At 49.5% G+C, this 16958-nt stretch overlaps 1 protein-coding gene across 1 annotated transcript; it reads right to left on the reverse strand.

The window, feature by feature from the left end:
* Positions 1–2068: 2068 nt before the first annotated feature.
* Positions 2069–14080, reverse strand: slc25a46 (solute carrier family 25 member 46). The gene is made up of 10 exons (XM_033976340.2): positions 13904–14080; positions 11415–11789; positions 9671–9713; positions 8965–9022; positions 6496–6573; positions 6169–6269; positions 5721–5777; positions 5273–5330; positions 4993–5206; positions 2069–4811 (listed from the first exon to the last, which is right to left on the reverse strand). The coding sequence occupies exons 2-10, from the start codon at positions 11623–11625 to the stop codon at positions 4453–4455; spliced, it is 1179 nt and encodes a 392-aa protein (XP_033832231.1). The 5' UTR covers positions 11626–11789; positions 13904–14080; the 3' UTR covers positions 2069–4452.
* Positions 14081–16958: the final 2878 nt, after the last annotated feature.

A 16958-nucleotide genomic window follows, 5' to 3' on the forward strand; every position in this document is an offset into this window, starting at 1 on the left:
TTTAGAAAGAATTTAGAATGAGTTTTGCTGCTCGTCCAAGAGGCGTCTTCAGTTCTGGTCAGATACTGCTGGACCCTTCAGACGGACGTCAGTGTCCAGCAGGAATCTGACCAGAACTGGAGAAGGAACTCGCCCTCATGAACTCAGAGCAGTCAGTGAATAAACAAACCTAAAGATAAAAAGGCACATCACTGTAATATGTCACAAACTAAACCAGGACTAAACCAGGACTAAACCAGGACTGAACCAGGACTAAACCAGGACTGAACCAGGACTGGACCTGTGACTCCTGACTCTACTCACAGGTCTATTTCTGTGGTAAATGTGAAATTTTAATGTCTAACTTTGTGCACAAATAAATGTTTATCGACTACATTTACAAGTATCAAACTGAGCACAGACTGTACGTCTCTCTGGATGTAGCTAACCTGCCTCGTTCAAACGGCGTTCCTTGGTTGTCCTGAATCTAAAATGTTTGTTTTCTCTTTCCATCTCGCTGCAGGTCACGGGTCACTGCTGTTCCTGAATTACAATGGCCCAAGAGAGAAGGCGGAGTTTGGACGAGCCAATCAACTTTAGGAACTTTCCCTCACAGTTTGACATAAAAGAACCCAGGATGAAGCAGATTGTGGATGAACTGCTGAAGATCTGTGACAAAACCACTGAGAGGAAAGTGGGTTCCAGAAGAACTGCTGGAGTCTTCGGTGGGGTTGGAGTGGCGTGCTTTATACTTGCTCCTTTCACTGCAGGCGCCAGTCTGGCCGCAGCAGCTGCAGTAGGTGCAGTAGGTGCAGCTGCAGCTGGTGCAGCAGGTGGAGTCATTGTGCGTGATAGAATCACAGACAGAAAAACTCTGAGTGAAGTTAAAGCGTTGGTAGAGGAGTTCTGTGACATCGCTCAACCCCTGATGGACGTGGAGAAGAAGAGGAGGGAAATGACAGAAAAACTGGACAGAAATCCTGAAGAGGTGTTTGTTATAGAAGCTCTGATAGACGAGCTGCGCTCCCTGTTCATCTTTTTTATTAAAGACTCAACAGTAGAGCGCCTCCAGCAGGTGACTCAGCAGTGCACAAGGATCATGAAGAAATTGGAGGACTTCAGACGTCATATCTGAGATGAGGATCCACAGAATCAGTAAAACTCAAAAGGACGATGGAGTCGGGTGTTTTTCCGTTACATAAGGACTAAACACAAAAGTCCGTCCTCACTTCCTGACCAAAGGTGGACGTGTCGTGGTCTTCAGTTTCACCTTGTGTCAGGACAGGACACAGAGACTCAAACGTCTGAGCTCCAGATTCACTCAACATTTTTAAAGGAGGTTCTTCATTCTGGCACATTTGTTTCACATTTTAAACACGTCTTAATGCAGCTCCTTTTCCCCGTCCACCAGAGACTTTTCCTGCATCTGTGTCCAGGAAATCAGACGACTGTAACGTCCTGACCTCTGACCTCTCCAAACGAGCCACAGAACAGAACATCCAGAACATCCAGAACATCCAGAACATCCAGAACACTGCTGCTCGGGTCAGGACTAGAACCAGGAAGTACTTCACACATGTGTCCTGTGGCTCCTGTGGCTCCTGTGGCTCCTGTGGCTCCTGTGGCTCCTGTGGCTCCTGTGGCTCCTGTGGCTCAGAGACTTTAAAGCAGCTCAGTGTGAACAAGTCTCTCCATGGACCAGCACCAAAGAACATCTCCCACATGAGCCACAAGAACCATCTCACATGGGGAGGACTGAACCAGGACTAAACCGGGACTGAACCGGGACTAAACCGGGACTAAACCGGGACAAAACCAGGACTAAACCGGGACTAAACCAGGACTAAACCAGGACTGAACCAGGACTAAACCAGGACTAAACCAGAACTGAACCACAGTTTTATAGTTCATCCATTTTATTCAGTGCAAACAGAAAAGTGCATTTTTCAAGGAATAAAATCTGTTCAAAATCTGCAGAATTTACTGAAATGACACGAGGCCTGTGTTTTCACTGATGGAACATTTTTACAATAAAGTTAAACATTTTGTTTGAGATACGACGACACATGATTGGACAAAATGTCATGGATTTTGTTAGATCTTAAATGAAAAACTCTGACTGTGGACACTGCAGACTGAGGTTTGAAGCAGCTCAAAGGGACATTATTATTATTATTATTATTTTTTTTTTTTTTTTTTACTCGTCTTTCTTCTGTGTTCATGTTGAGTCACTGCACAGACTCTGGTTATGTTGATTTACAGACACAATAGTGAAATAAAAAACCCAGGATCATGTAGAGGGTTAATACGAACATTTAAGACCAGAATGAGTCTGAAGAGACAGAGAGAGGACAGAGAGAGGACAGAGGGGGCGCTGTTTATACACAGAGAGTGAACTGGACAAAGAGTCGATGGAGCAGGAAGTGCGACATGATCACTTCCTGTTTGGAACATTTATATAAACAGTCTGTGTGTTAATCATCAAAACGTTTCTCTTATTTCTCCTTAATCTGAATAAAAGTGTTTAAATATAAATGATACTTTTACACAAATAAAGAAACGGTTTGTGAAGAAAAGATTAAATATAAACTGTAATAAATTCCCCAGGGTGATGTCATGATTTCAAACCAGGAAGTCACATCTGAAACAGCCAAACTGGAAAACAATCTGTAAACTGGAGTCAGATCTTAAATGTAGTGACGTGTGTTTTAGTAAAATGAGCGGTCCGTCCTGTGGGGGGCGCTGTACCACACAGAGTCACGTCCTCTGACCAGGTCTGACCCACGGATCATTCTCTCCATTTTGTTTTGGCTAAAGCTTCTCTGTGGAGTTTTTCCCTGCCCAAAACAAAGATGGCGGATTTCCCACAAAGTGTCTGATCCCCTGACCCGCCCCCTGACCCGCCCCCTGACCCGTCCCTGACCCCTGACCCCCGGAGTCTGCGGCGCACACAGTGGAGTTTCACATTTACACGTCTGAACATGTCTAATCTGAATTTAAGATTTCGTTTGCTTTTCACACTTGGCACATTTTGACTTCATATCCCAGAATTCACCACAACCACAAGAGGGAGCTCAAGTCACAAGAACAATAAAACAGAAGAAGAAGAGGAGGGACGTTTACAGGTCCAACATCAGACTGACCCCTGACCCCTGTGACCTCCTCAAAAACACACTGGAGTTGTGTTTTGTTTCATTCACATGTTTGAGTCACTTTATTATTAGTCTGTTACATCTACAAAGATCAAAATACGACGTTCCACCTTGTGATGTCATCAAGTGGTAGTTTTCACATTAACTCCTCCTTTTACCTTTAGTTCAGTCGAGATAAGAGACAACTCCAGGACTGAAATGATCCAAATGGTTCTAGTGAAGGTGGAGTTTAAAAACACAGTGGAGCACTTCCTGTATCACCACATGATGACATCACAAGGTGGAACAGTGTTTTCAGTTTGAGAGAAGAACTCAGCCTAAATCTGCAGGTTTGTGTTAAACATGTGAGAATGAAACAAAAACACAACTCCAGGTCTGTGTGTGACGAGGAAACGACATTAGAACCGATCAGAGAAAAGAGGAACATGGAGCTTTAAACACACAGCTCTGATCACACAAACTCTGTCGTGTTTGTGTGTCTTTGTCGTGTTTGTGTCTTTGTCGTGTTTGTGTCTTTGTCGTGTTTGTGTGTCTTTGTCGTGTTTGTGTGTCTTTGTCGTGTTTGTGTGTCTTTGTCGTGTTTGTGTCTTTGTCGTGTTTGTGTCTCTGTCGTGTTTGTGTCTTTGTCGTGTTTGTGTCTTTGTCGTGTTTGTGTCTTTGTCGTGTTTGTTGTGTTTGTGTCTTTGTCGTGTTTGTGTCTTTGTCGTGTTTGTGTCTTTGTCGTGTTTGTGTCTTTGTCGTGTTTGTGTCTTTGTCGTGTTTGTGTCTTTGTCGTGTTTGTCGTGTTTGTGTCTTTGTCGTGTTTGTGTCTTTGTCGTGTTTGTCGTGTTTGTGTCTCTGTCGTGTTTGTGTCTTTGTCGTGTTTGTGTGTCTTTGTCGTGTTTGTGTGTCTTTGTCGTGTTTGTGTGTCTTTGTCGTGTTTGTGTGTCTCTGTCGTGTTTGTGTCTCTGTCGTGTTTGTGTCTCTGTCGTGTTTGTGTCTCTGTCGTGTTTGTGTCTTTGTCGTGTTTGTGTCTTTGTCGTGTTTGTGTCTTTGTCGTGTTTGTGTCTTTGTCGTGTTTGTGTCTTTGTCGTGTTTGTGTTTCTTTGTCGTGTTTGTGTCTTTGTCGTGTTTGTGTCTTTGTCGTGTTTGTGTCTTTGTCGTGTTTGTGTCTTTTTGTGGAATCGACTCGTCTGGTGGTTGTTCCACGTGTTCGTTGTATTTGGTGAGTTCATTTATTGCAGATCTACAGTTTTAAATTAACATCTGGATAAATCGACTAAACACATGAAGTCTCTTCCTTTGGGCCGTGTTTGGGCGTGGCCTCATTTGCATATCGCCGTCACGCCCGCAGCGCCTTGCCGTCCATGGTTAGCCTGAGCGCGGCGCGGCTCAGAGCTAGCAGCGCGGCGTGCAGCGCGTACTGCGCGGTCAGAGCGCCGAAGCCGCGATAGAAGGAGGCGGCGCCCTCTTTGTGTCGCACGGAGGAGAGGCAGTCGGAGAAACCGTCGTACTGCGTGTTCACGGGCAGGACCTGAAGAGCGCCCCCCTGCTCCGTGTGGTCGATGATGGTACGGGTGCCCTGCAGCGCCAAACGGTGCAAAACCGTCTCCAGAGGAAAACACAGCACGTCCGAGAAGAGCGAGCCGGCCCACTGCGACGCCAAGTCCACGAAGTACGAGTCCAGAGGGTCACACGCATCTGAGGACGGACAGAGTAGGACTTTAGAGAAAAACAAGGACCAGAACAGTCCAGACTCGTCCGGCCCAGACTCGTCCGGCCCAGACTCGCCCGGCCCAGACTCGCCCGGCCCAGACTCGCCCGGCCCAGACTCGCCCGGCCCAGACTCGCCCGGCCCAGACTCGCCCGGTCTCGTCCGTACCTTCCTTACGGCGCCTCTGCAGCAGCCACAGCGCCACCCTCTGGACACAGGTGGAGACGCAGTACTTGAGGACGGCGTGCAGCGCGGCGGGGAAGAGCAGCGAGCTCAGCGGCAGCAGACGACGACTGTGAGGAGCGCCGATGCCCAGGACCCGAGACAGCGCCTCCCGCAGGCAGTCGAGCAGAGAGGACGAGTCGTCACGCACAATCTCACTCTGAAAAACACACAACATTTAACACACAAAAGAGTGAAACTCACACTGAGCGCGCTCAGAACTCACCTGCACCGTGTCTATGAGGCTGGAGCAGTAAAACGGCAACGCCACCACCGCCGTCAGGCTAAACAGGAAGTGACATCATCAGACTGGAGCGGAGGAGGAGAAAGAGGAGAGAAAGGACAAAAGGAGGAGAGAAAAGGGAGGAGGAGGTGGAGGAGAGAAAGGAGACAGAAGAGGAGCAGGAGAAAGAGAGGAGGAGGAGAGAAAGGACAAAGGGAAGAGAGAAAAGAGAGGAGGAGGTGGAGGAAAGAAAGAGGAGGAAGAGGAGGAGAAGGAAGAGAAGGAGGAGAAAAAGGACAATGGGAGGAGAGAAAAGAGAGGAGGCGGAGGAGTAGGATGAGAGAAAGGAGAGGAGGAGGCGAGAAAGGACACAAAGGGAGGAGGAGGAGGAGGAGGAGAGAAAGACAGAAGGAGGAAAAGAGGAGAGAAAGAGGAGGAGGAGCAGACTGACCCTTTGAGCAGGAGGTGTCCAGCCAACTGTTTCCAGCTCCAGCGATGAGGAAGTTCCCTGAAACAATGAGACCAAACCTCAGACAAACTGAATTAAATACATGAACTAATATTTATAAACATTTATGTCGACTCTTGTGTTCACTGAGGCTGATCCTGTTCCCCCGCGATTCACACTGATGTTATGCTCCTCCTGAACCTCCTGAACCTCCTGAACCCTCCTGAACCTCCTGAACCTCCTGAACCCTCCTGAACCTCCTGAACCTCCTGAACCTCCTGAACCTCCTGAACCTCCTGAACCTCCTGAACCCCCTGAACCTCCTGAACCCTCCTCTGAGAAGAAGAAAAGAATGTTCTAGTGTTACTTCTATGAACTCAGGACTTTTCCCCCAAACTTTCACCAAACTCCACCTCGTCACTGAACTGCAGGTTTGATAAACTGTGTTTACCGCGGCAATGGCGTGAACTCGCTGATGATGCCCTCGGCGCCGAGAGTCACGCCATGAACGATGAACGTGCTGCCCATGCCCTTCCACAGAGAACGCACGCCCTAAAACACAGAAACACACGTCACACTCACACAACACGCCCTAAACACACGTCACTCACACAACACGCCCTAAACACACGTCACACTCACACAACACGCCCTAAACACACGTCACTCACACAACACGCCCTAAACACACGTCACACTCACACAACACGCCCTAAACACACAACACGCCCAGGTTGTGGTCCGGTTGAGGTCCGGTTACTGTCCGGTTGTGGTTTACCTGGGCTTTACTGATGCTGTACATGACGGACACGGCGCTGAAGGGAGTCAGGTGATAACAGTGAGCGTGGACATTCACCTGAGGAACACAGCCAATCAGAGAGCAGGAAAAAAACAGAGGGTCAGAGGAGCAGAGGAGCAGAGGGTCAGAGGAGCAGAGGGTCAGAGGAGCAGAGGGGCAGAGGAGCAGAGGAGCAGAGGGTCAGAGGAGCAGAGGGTCAGAGGAGCAGGGGGTCAGAGGAGCAGAGGGTCAGAGGAGCAGAGGGTCAGAGGAGCAGAGGGTCAGAGGAGCAGGGGGTCAGAGGAGCAGAGAGTCAGAGGAGCAGAGGGTCAGAGGAGCAGAGGGTCAGAGGAGCAGGGGGTCAGAGGAGCAGAGGAGCAGAGGGTCAGAGGAGCAGAGGGTCAGAGGAGCAGGGGGTCAGAGGAGCAGAGGAGCAGGGGGTCAGAGGAGCAGAGGGTCAGAGGAGCAGAGGGTCAGAGGAGCAGGGGGTCAGAGGAGCAGAGGAGCAGAGGGTCAGAGGAGCAGAGGGTCAGAGGAGCAGAGGGTCAGAGGAGCAGAGGGTCAGAGGAGCAGAGAGTCAGAGGAGCAGAGGAGCAGAGGGTCAGAGGAGCAGAGGAGCAGAGGGTCAGAGGGGCAGGGGGTCAGAGGAGCAGAGGGTCAGAGGAGCAGAGGGTCAGAGGAGCAGAGGGTCAGAGGAGCAGGGGGTCAGAGGAGCAGAGGGTCAGAGGAGCAGGGGGTCAGAGGAGCAGAGGGTCAGAGGAGCAGGGGGTCAGAGGAGCAGGGGGTCAGAGGAGCAGAGGGTCAGAGGAGCAGAGGGTCAGAGGAGCAGGGGGTCAGAGGAGCAGAGGAGCAGGGGGTCAGAGGAGCAGAGGGTCAGAGGAGCAGAGGGTCAGAGGAGCAGGGGGTCAGAGGAGCAGAGGAGCAGAGGAGCAGAGGGTCAGAGGAGCAGAGGGTCAGAGGAGCAGGGGGTCAGAGGAGCAGAGGGTCAGAGGAGCAGAGGGTCAGAGGAGCAGAGGGTCAGAGGAGCAGGGGGTCAGAGGAGCAGAGGAGCAGAGAGTCAGAGGAGCAGAGGAGGAGAGGAGCAGAGGAGCAGAGGGTCAGAGGAGTAGAGGAGCAGAGGGTCAGAGGGTCAGAGGAGCAGGGGGTCAGAGGAGCAGAGGGTCAGAGGAGCAGAGGGTCAGAGGAGCAGAGGGTCAGAGGAGCAGAGGGTCAGAGGAGCAGGGGGTCAGAGGAGCAGAGAGTCAGAGGAGCAGAGGAGCAGGGGGTCAGAGGAGCAGAGGGTCAGAGGAGCAGAGGGTCAGAGGAGCAGAGGGTCAGAGGAGCAGGGGGTCAGAGGGTCAGAGGAGCAGAGGGTCAGAGGAGCAGGGGGTCAGAGGAGCAGGGGGTCAGAGGAGCAGAGGAGCAGAGAGTCAGAGGAGCAGAGGAGCAGAGGAGGAGAGGAGCAGAGGGTCAGAAGGTCAGAGGAGCAGGGGGTCAGAGGAGCAGGGGGTCAGAGGAGCAGGGGGTCAGAGGAGCAGAGGAGCAGAGAGTCAGAGGAGCAGGGGGTCAGAGGAGCAGAGGGTCAGAGGAGCAGGGGGTCAGAGGAGCAGAGGGTCAGAGGAGCAGAGGGTCAGAGGAGCAGAGGAGCAGAGGGTCAGAGGAGCAGAGGGTCAGAGGAGCAGAGGGTCAGAGGGTCAGAGGAGCAGAGGGTCAGAGGGTCAGAGGAGCAGGGGGTCAGAGGAGCAGAGAGTCAGAGGAGCAGAGGAGCAGAGGGTCAGAGGAGCAGAGGGTCAGAGGAGCAGAGGGTCAGAGGAGCAGAGGGTCAGAGGGTCAGAGGAGCAGGGGGTCAGAGGAGCAGAGAGTCAGAGGAGCAGAGGAGCAGAGGGTCAGAGGAGCAGGGGGTCAGAGGAGCAGAGGGTCAGAGGAGCAGGGGGTCAGAGGAGCAGGGGGTCAGAGGAGCAGAGGAGCAGAGAGTCAGAGGAGCAGAGGAGCAGAGGAGCAGAGGAGGAGAGGAGCAGAGGGTCAGAGGAGCAGGGGGTCAGAGGAGCAGAGGGTCAGAGGAGCAGGGGGTCAGAGGAGCAGAGGGTCAGAGGAGCAGAGGGTCAGAGGAGCAGAGGGTCAGAGGAGCAGGGGGTCAGAGGAGCAGAGGAGCAGAGAGTCAGAGGAGCAGGGGGTCAGAGGAGCAGGGGGTCAGAGGAGCAGAGGAGCAGAGAGTCAGAGGAGCAGGGGGTCAGAGGAGCAGAGGGTCAGAGGAGCAGGGGGTCAGAGGAGCAGGGGGTCAGAGGAGCAGAGGGTCAGAGGAGCAGAGGGTCAGAGGAGCAGAGGGTCAGAGGAGCAGGGGGTCAGAGGAGCAGGGGGTCAGAGGAGCAGAGGAGCAGAGGGTCAGAGGAGCAGAGGAGGAGAGGAGCAGAGGGTCAGAGGAGCAGGGGGTCAGAGGAGCAGGGGGTCAGAGGAGCAGAGGGTCAGAGGAGCAGAGGGTCAGAGTCTGACCTGACACTGGCGGCGAAACACGATACAGGGATGAGCCAGGACGTTCTCCGTGAACAAACTGAAAACAAAACATTAAAATAATCACATGATCATGACGTCATCACCACTGCCCCTTTAAGACGGAGTATTTACCTCTACGGGGCATTAAAGACTCGCCCCTCTCTTTGCTCTCTGTGCTAAGCCCCTCCCCTTCAGAGCACTAATGAAACTCCTGCACATCACACCAGGTTTGTCACGTCAGTGCACAGTTTGTGTTATGTTTTTGTTTATTTATGGAGGATTGTCGTGTGGATCATGGGTGATGTAGGCCTGTGGGCGGAGCCTCGTACATGGGTGATGTAGGCCTGTGGGCGGAGCCTCGTACATGGGTGATGTAGGCCTGTGGGCGGAGCCTCGTACATGGGTGATGTAGGACTGTGGGCGGAGCCTCGTACATGGGTGATGTAGGACTGTGGGCGGAGCCTCGTACATGGGTGATGGGGGCTTGGGGGCGGAGCCCCGTACAAGCTCATACTGTTAACTATAAGGAGGATTTGAATAGGGCCCAGGAGAGATCTCTAGATTACTCAAACATGCAGGACATCTGACCCTCTCTGTGTTTTTGATGAGGACACGGGACAAAGACAAAGACGTCGCAGACACTGTGTCTTTAAACGGAGCAGGTCTTAGTTTATAAAGTTTAAAATGAGACTCAAAGACGTCCCACCTGACGAGTCCGATTCCAAAGCCGGCGAATCGATTCAGCTGCTCTGGAACACAAAGCAAACGATGATTATTATTATTATTATCATGATTATTATTATCATTATTATTATTATTATGATCATCATCATTATTTGTGTGAACTGAGACGTTTCAGTGACACTTCTGTTAGAGTCTCCACTTCAAAACCTTTACCCTGATGTGTTTTTCGTCCACACACTCTGACCATTTCCTGATCGTCTGAAGCACAGGCTGACCACACGTCCCCACTGACCCGGGACAGTCCCAGGTCTGTTTATATAAGACATGTCCCAAGTGTCTCATTTTAGCTCCATCTGATCAGACACTTAAAGGGACAAAAAGAGTCTCTGTTCACTGACTCAGACGGAGGACAAAACGTCCTGTCGTTTATCGTGAAGAAAAGAGTCGACATGAATCGTTCACGGGACATTTTACATAAATGTGAGAATTAACAAAGATCATCGTTATATGAGAAACTCCCCGGGCGACGCTCCCTCTGTCCTCACCTCCTTCTCCTCAATTCTACAAGAAACAGGTGAGGGAGTTTCAGCTGAGGAGACGCAGGGAGGAGCAGAGGAGAGAGGAGGAGAGGAGAGAGGAGCAGAGGAGAGAAGAGGAGAGGAGAGAGGAGGAGAGAGGATCAGAGGAGAGAGGAGGAGAGGAGACAGGAGGAGAGGAGAGAGGAGGAGAGGAGACAGGAGGAGAGGAGAGAGGAGCAGAGGAGATGCGGGGAGGAGAGGAGGAGAGAGGATCAGAGGAGAGAGGAGCAGAGGAGAGAAGAGGAGAGAGAGAGGAGGAGAGAGGAGGAGAGGAGAGAGGAGCAGAGGAGAGAAGAGGAGAGAGAGAGGAGGAGAGAGGATCAGAGGAGAGAGGAGGAGAGGAGAGAGGAGCAGAGGAGAGAAGAGGAGAGAGAGAAGAGGAGAGAGGAGGAGAGGAGAGGAGGAGAGGTAAGAGGAGCAGAGGAGGAGAGGAGATGCAGGCAGGAGAGAAGAGCAAAAGAGACGCAGGGAGGAGAGAGGAGTAGAGGAGATGCAAGAAGGAGAGAGGAGGAGAGGAGCAGAGGAGAGAGGAGACACAGGGAGGAGAGAGGAGCAGAGGAGACGCCGGGAGGAGGTGATGTGGCTCTGGTTCTCCGTGTGAGACAGGAGCCTCAGCAGAGCCTGACCTCAGATGAACCTCTGCTAAACCCTGACACCTCCTCCTGCAGGAGGTTAAATCTAAAATATATTTAACACTTATTTAAATCAAACACATTTCACACTTATTTAAATCTAAAATATATTTAACACTCATTTAAATCAAAAACATTTAACACTTATTTAAATCTAAAATATATTTAACACTTATTTAAATAAAAAACATTTAACACTTATTTAAATCACATTTCATCTGCTGTGGCTCTGGGGTTGTTTGTTTTGCTTCTTTCTCTCTCATTCTCTCTTGTTATTAGCCTGTTAGCTTCATGTTAGCTGCGTCCTGCTACACCGACTCTCCAAAAAAACACAGCCCACTGAGACGTGTCAACATCGGGCAACTGTCCCACGGCCCCGGCCTGTCCTCCGCTCCGTGTGTCCCGCCTCTGACCTCTGTGTTAGCGGACACACGCCCTTCAGAACCGGGCGGAGAGCGTTAGCCTGTCGTTAGCCTGTCGTTAGCCTGTCGTTAGCCTGTCGTTAGCCTGTCGTTAGCCACATTAGCCGCTACACCCGAGCCCCACACCGACCTACCGGAGGGAGGGACGCCGGGCTGCGGTGCGTCCCAGCCGGCCGCTCCTCTGTAGGCTCCGGCCTCTGTCCCCGGGTCCTCGTACTGCGGGCTCCGGTGCAGGTTGCGGCTGCCCGGGATGTCCGGGGGAGTCGTGACCCGATACTGGAGCTGCGGGTCCGGGGCCAGCCTGTAGCCCAGCCCGTCGAAGCTGTCGGGCCGCCGGGACGCCATGTCTGCGGAGGAGCTCAGTGGAGGAGCATTCGAGGAGGTTCAGGAGGAGGTTCAGGAGGAGGTTCAGGCTCAGAGCGATGCACCTGCGCAGGAAACAGACCCCTGTGTTTCCCTGAGGGGGTCAAGCGCGCTCCTGCCCCCAGCGGCGAGGAGAGGAACTGCGCCTAAGAAACAGGAGACATGAGACAGAGGGACACAGAGGAGACATGAGACAGAAGGACACAGAGGAGACATGAGACAGAGGGACACAGAGGAGACATGAGACAAGACACAGAGGAGACATGAGACAGAGGGACACAGAGGAGACATGAGACAGGGGAGACATGAGAAAGAGGGACACAGAGACATGAGACAGAGGGACACAGAGGACACATGAGACAGGGGAGACATGAGACAGAGGGACACAGAGGACACATGAGACAGAGGGACACAGAGGACACATGAGACAAGACACAGAGGAGACATGAGACAGAGGGACACAGAGGAGACATGAGACAGGGGAGACATGAGAAAGAGGGACACAGAGACATGAGACAGAGGGACACAGAGGACACATGAGACAGGGGAGACATGAGACAGAGGGACACAGAGGACACATGAGACAGAGGGACACAGAGGACACATGAGACAAGACACAGAGGAGACATGAGACAGAGGGACACAGAGGAGACATGAGACAGGGGAGACATGAGAAAGAGGGACACAGAGACATGAGACAGAGGGACACAGAGGACACATGAGACAGGGGAGACATGAGACAGAGGGACACAGAGGACACATGAGACAGAGGGACACAGAGGACACATGAGACAAGACACAGAGGAGACATGAGACAGAGGGACACAGAGGACACATGAGACAAGACACAGAGGAGACATGAGACAGAAGGACACAGAGAAGACATGAGACAGAAGGACACAGAGGACACATGAGACAGAGGGACACAGAGGACACATGAGACAGAGGGACACAGAGGAGACATGAGACAGAAGGACACAGAGGACACATGAGACAGAGGGACACAGAGGAGACATGAGACAGAAGGACACAGAGGACACATGAGACAGAGGGACACAGAGGAGACATGAGACAGAAGGACACAGAGGACACATGAGACAGAGGGACACAGAGGAGACATGAGACAGAGGGACACACAGGAGACATGAGATAGAGGGACACAGAGGAGACATGAGACAGAGGGACACAGAGGAGACATGAGACAGAGCTCCTCTATTTATTTATTTATTTCATCGGGACAATGCACATTAATGAACATCCGTATAAAACAGATGTAAATTTGCAGAGTTTGATCTACAGATCCAGTTTTCATCCATAATCCCCAGAAAAATACATAAAAATACAACAATCACAAGCAGCACAAACAAAAGTCTAGTGTCACGTGTTTGTGTTCAGACGTAGTTTCAGTGTTTTAAATCAGTGCAGAGGACCTCACAGAGACAGGGTTCTGTCCAGAGGAGGTTCTCCTGTGGGGGACCTCACAGAGACAGGGTTCTGTCCAGAGGAGGTTCTCCTGTGGGGGACCTCACAGAGACAGGGTTCTGTCCAGAGGAGGTTCTCCTGTGGGGGACCTCACAGTCTCCTCTGGATGAGGTCCTGGTTTGTGGACCACTTAAAGTCCTGGGTTTGACAAACACAGACCTGGGGGCGGGGCTTGTCCATGTGACTCTTTGTAAATGAAGTAAACATACTAAAGTTTACACAATTTTCAAAACTTAAAAACTTGTACTTAAAACTTAAACTTGTACATAAAATATCACATACATGAAGTGAATTAGGTTTTTGGTCAAAAACTTTAAGAGATTTTTTAAACAGTGATTCAATTATTTTCAAACTGGTAACAGACAAAGTTATGTAACATTTAATATGAGATAAAATCAATGACTGAAGAAACGCTCCAGCAGAGTGTTAAATGAGAGCTGATAACACAAATATAAAAAGGAAAATACATATACACACATATACATATCTATATACACATACATGTCCAAATAAAAAGTATATATACATACATATACATATATGTCATGATTCCTGTTCTGCTCTCCCTGCGCCCTCGTCTCCCCCCTCCCTCACCTGTCTGTCTCCCCCCTCCCTCACCTGTCTGTCTCCCCCCTCCCTCACCTGTCTGTCTCCTCCCTCCCTCACCTGTCTGTCTCCTCCCGCGCGCACCTGCTCCACATCAGCGCAATCAACGCCCCCTATGGACATAAGAGGGGTCTGGACGAGTCACTCGGCGCCGGACCGTCCGTGTACTCACGTGACTAGGCTCTTGGCTTTACACTGCTTTGGATCTGTGTCTGCTCTGGCTGATCGGAACCTTATCCCTTTTCCTCCAGGAATCCGCCGGGAACCAGCTCCGGACCTCCCCTGCTCGTGCACCTCGGCCCTGGTAGGATCCTGTCTCACTCTGCTCCTCGTACACCTCGGTCCCTCCACGTCCACGACTTCTCACCCACACTCCCCAGCTTCTATGGTTTTTGGACTCTTGCCTTGTTTTAAGATCGTGAACTATACTACGGACTATTACCTTTGTGATCACGATTATTGTGAATAAAGACATTGGTAAACTTTACGAGTCTGCAACTTTGGTCCCTACGTCACCCTGGTTACGACAAAATATTATATTATATATATATATATACAAATCCATACACATATACATAATGTGCAGGAGCACACACACATTATATACCTTTGACCTTTTTTAACCCGCTCTGTTACAAACTAACTGTGATAGAACTGGACGTTTGACTCCATGGTCTTTTCTGGACGAGCATCTGGAGGTTTTGCAGTTCCATTCTCAGTCGCTCTTATAGTTCTGTGTATTTACACTGTGTATTTACACTGTGTATTTACACTGTGTATTTACACTGTGTATTTACTCTGTGTATTTACACTGTGTATTTACACTGTGTATTTACACTGTATGTGTTTGAAGGTTTTAGCACAGATATATGTGGGTAGCATTTGTATTATGTACAACGAGTGAGGAAGAACATTGATTTTTATAACTGCTGATCCATCAAAGACAGAGCCGTCCATCTGAGGAGGCTTCATCTGTGCAATAATTAACTTATTTAGATCTGTAGAAAAGTATATGCCAAGATATTTAAACACATTTGTAGTTACTTTAAAAAGATGAAAACATGTTATACTCTGTTATATTTACAATTGGAACGGCTAAAGATTTTTCATAATTCATTTTGTTGTCATTCATTCATTTGATTGTCTAAATTCCTCAATAGTCTGAGAAGTGAAGGTTTAGACTCTGTGGGCTTTTTCAGAAATAAAAGAATCAGATCAGTGTAGAGAGGTTATTGTTTCTGTGCCCTCGATCAACCAATCAGCGTTTATTTATAGAGAACTTTACAACACTCAAGGAGAACAAAGGGCTTTTCAGTGAAATCAAACTAAAAACAAGTTAAAATCAGACTAAAACAGTAAAATAGGAGAATAAAATACATTAATAAAACAAAATATAAATAATGATAATGTGTCACAACTTTACTAAGTGTTGAAAGTCTGAATAAATATGTTTTGAACCTGGATTTAAAAAGACCAAACTCAGTGATGATGCAAATATCAGGAGGACGTTTGTTCGTTTGTTCCAGTTTGTATCTCCACGGCAACAAGCAGGTCAAGTTACAGGTCAGACCCGTGGAGAGGGGACTTCACTCGTGGAAATACATGTTTGTTGAGTTTTATGGGACACATGACGCAGAATAAAACAGGATGATGGGACTTTGGCTGCGTCAGGTCAAACTGTGATGTTTGTTTGTGTCTGTGTGACGCTCGTGGTTCTGTCATGTCCAGATCTTTGCTCTGTTGTTTCTCCTCAGTGTCCGGTCGGTCCGTTCTGTCTGTATCTGTCCCACAGGATCTTGGCTCATTCTCCTCGACCTTTGGAGGTGTTTTCACCTTTGACCTCGGGGTTTTCAGTCCGTTCTCTGCACAGATGTTTCACTCTGGCTCCTCTTGGTTCTGTCGCTCCATGTTTGTTTTGCAGCGTCTCACACCTGCAGTTATGAGCTGGATCAGGGGCCTCAGTCTACACCTTGGGTCTGGGACCTCCTCCTCTGCTTCAGTTTTCTTCAGTCTGCTTCATCCTGCTTCAGTCTGCTTCAGTTTTCTTCATCCTGCTTCAGTCTGCTTCAGTTTTCTTCAGTCTGTTTCAATCTGCTTCATCCTGCTTCATCCTGCTTCAGTTTGCTTCAGTCTGCTTCATTCTGCTTCAGTCTGCTTCAGTTTTCTTCAGTCTGTTTCAGTCTGCTTCATTCTGCTTCAGTCTGCTTCAGTTTTCTTCAGTCTGTTTCAGTCTGCTTCAGTCTGCTTCAGTTTTCTTCAGTCTGTTTCAGTCTGCTTCAGTCTGCTTCAGGCTCAAGGACAGAAACACTTCAGAATGAGCTTCCTCCTGAAACTGTTTATAAAATGAACTCAAGACCCGACACTTTGGAAAAACATCTGAGCTTCACATTTATCAGTTTGTCATGAAGCGGAAGTTTAAGGAAAAAACTAAAAATACAGGAAATGTCAACGAGATCTGAAACGGGATCCTCTGAACAGAAAGAACTGACTTATCTGAACAACAACAGGTGATTTGTGCTGATAAAGACTCAAATAACATCACAGTCACAAGCTAGCTTTAGCATTAGCATTAGCATTAGCATTAGCATTAGCATTAGCCCACAGTTTCTCAGTGAGTCACTTTCACGTCTTTGTAAATTCAAACTCGTAAACAGGACCATGAGCTCGGACTGACCACAGGCTCCTGAACATGTCTCTATAATCAGTTTGCTAATGTGTGTGTCCCCATAGTAACTGCTGAACATTCCACCATAGAGATACATGTAGAACACCCCCAGCGTGATGTCACTGCAGAGAATCAACAGTACGACAGATTTAGGTCTGAGTGATTTGACCTCCACAGTCTGAATGTGACAGTGGAAACAGGAGGCTGCAGTAACACGACTCACCACATGATGGAGCTGTGGTCAGGGGAACAGGACGGTGCGTCTGTTCAGTGAAAGAGGAAATGACTCCAGAGACACACAATGGTGCAGTATAAACATTTACTATGGCAGTACTTTATGAAGTACTTGTACTTTTCACAAGTATTTTACTGCTCTGGAGGAGCCAGTGTCCAGGGGGAAGTTTTACCTTTACTGCAGTACTTAAAGATGCAGTATGTGACTTTTCAGGAGGGTTTGCTACCTGCTGATCTCCATGGGGATATTTATTCATTAACCTGGAATATTCCACAGTATGGCATTAACCGTATCTTATTAAATGGGTCAAATGCACAAGAAAAATCT

Source organism: Periophthalmus magnuspinnatus, chromosome 12, assembly GCF_009829125.3.
Source record: "Periophthalmus magnuspinnatus isolate fPerMag1 chromosome 12, fPerMag1.2.pri, whole genome shotgun sequence".
Lineage (NCBI taxonomy): Eukaryota > Metazoa > Chordata > Actinopteri > Gobiiformes > Gobiidae > Periophthalmus > Periophthalmus magnuspinnatus.

Excerpts from the sequence above, each read along its gene's own strand:
- slc25a46 (XM_033976340.2), bottom strand. The coding sequence starts at position 11,625 with ATGGCGTCCCGGCGGCCCGACAGCTTCGACGGGCTGGGCTACAGGCTG. Across the intron at positions 6,270-6,495 it reads ACAGCATCAGTAAAGCCCAG|GGCGTGCGTTCTCTGTGGAA; the intron begins GTAAACCACAAC and ends TCTGTGTTTTAG. Across the intron at positions 4,812-4,992 it reads GCAGAGGCGCCGTAAGGAAG|ATGCGTGTGACCCTCTGGAC; the intron begins GTACGGACGAGA and ends GTCCGTCCTCAG.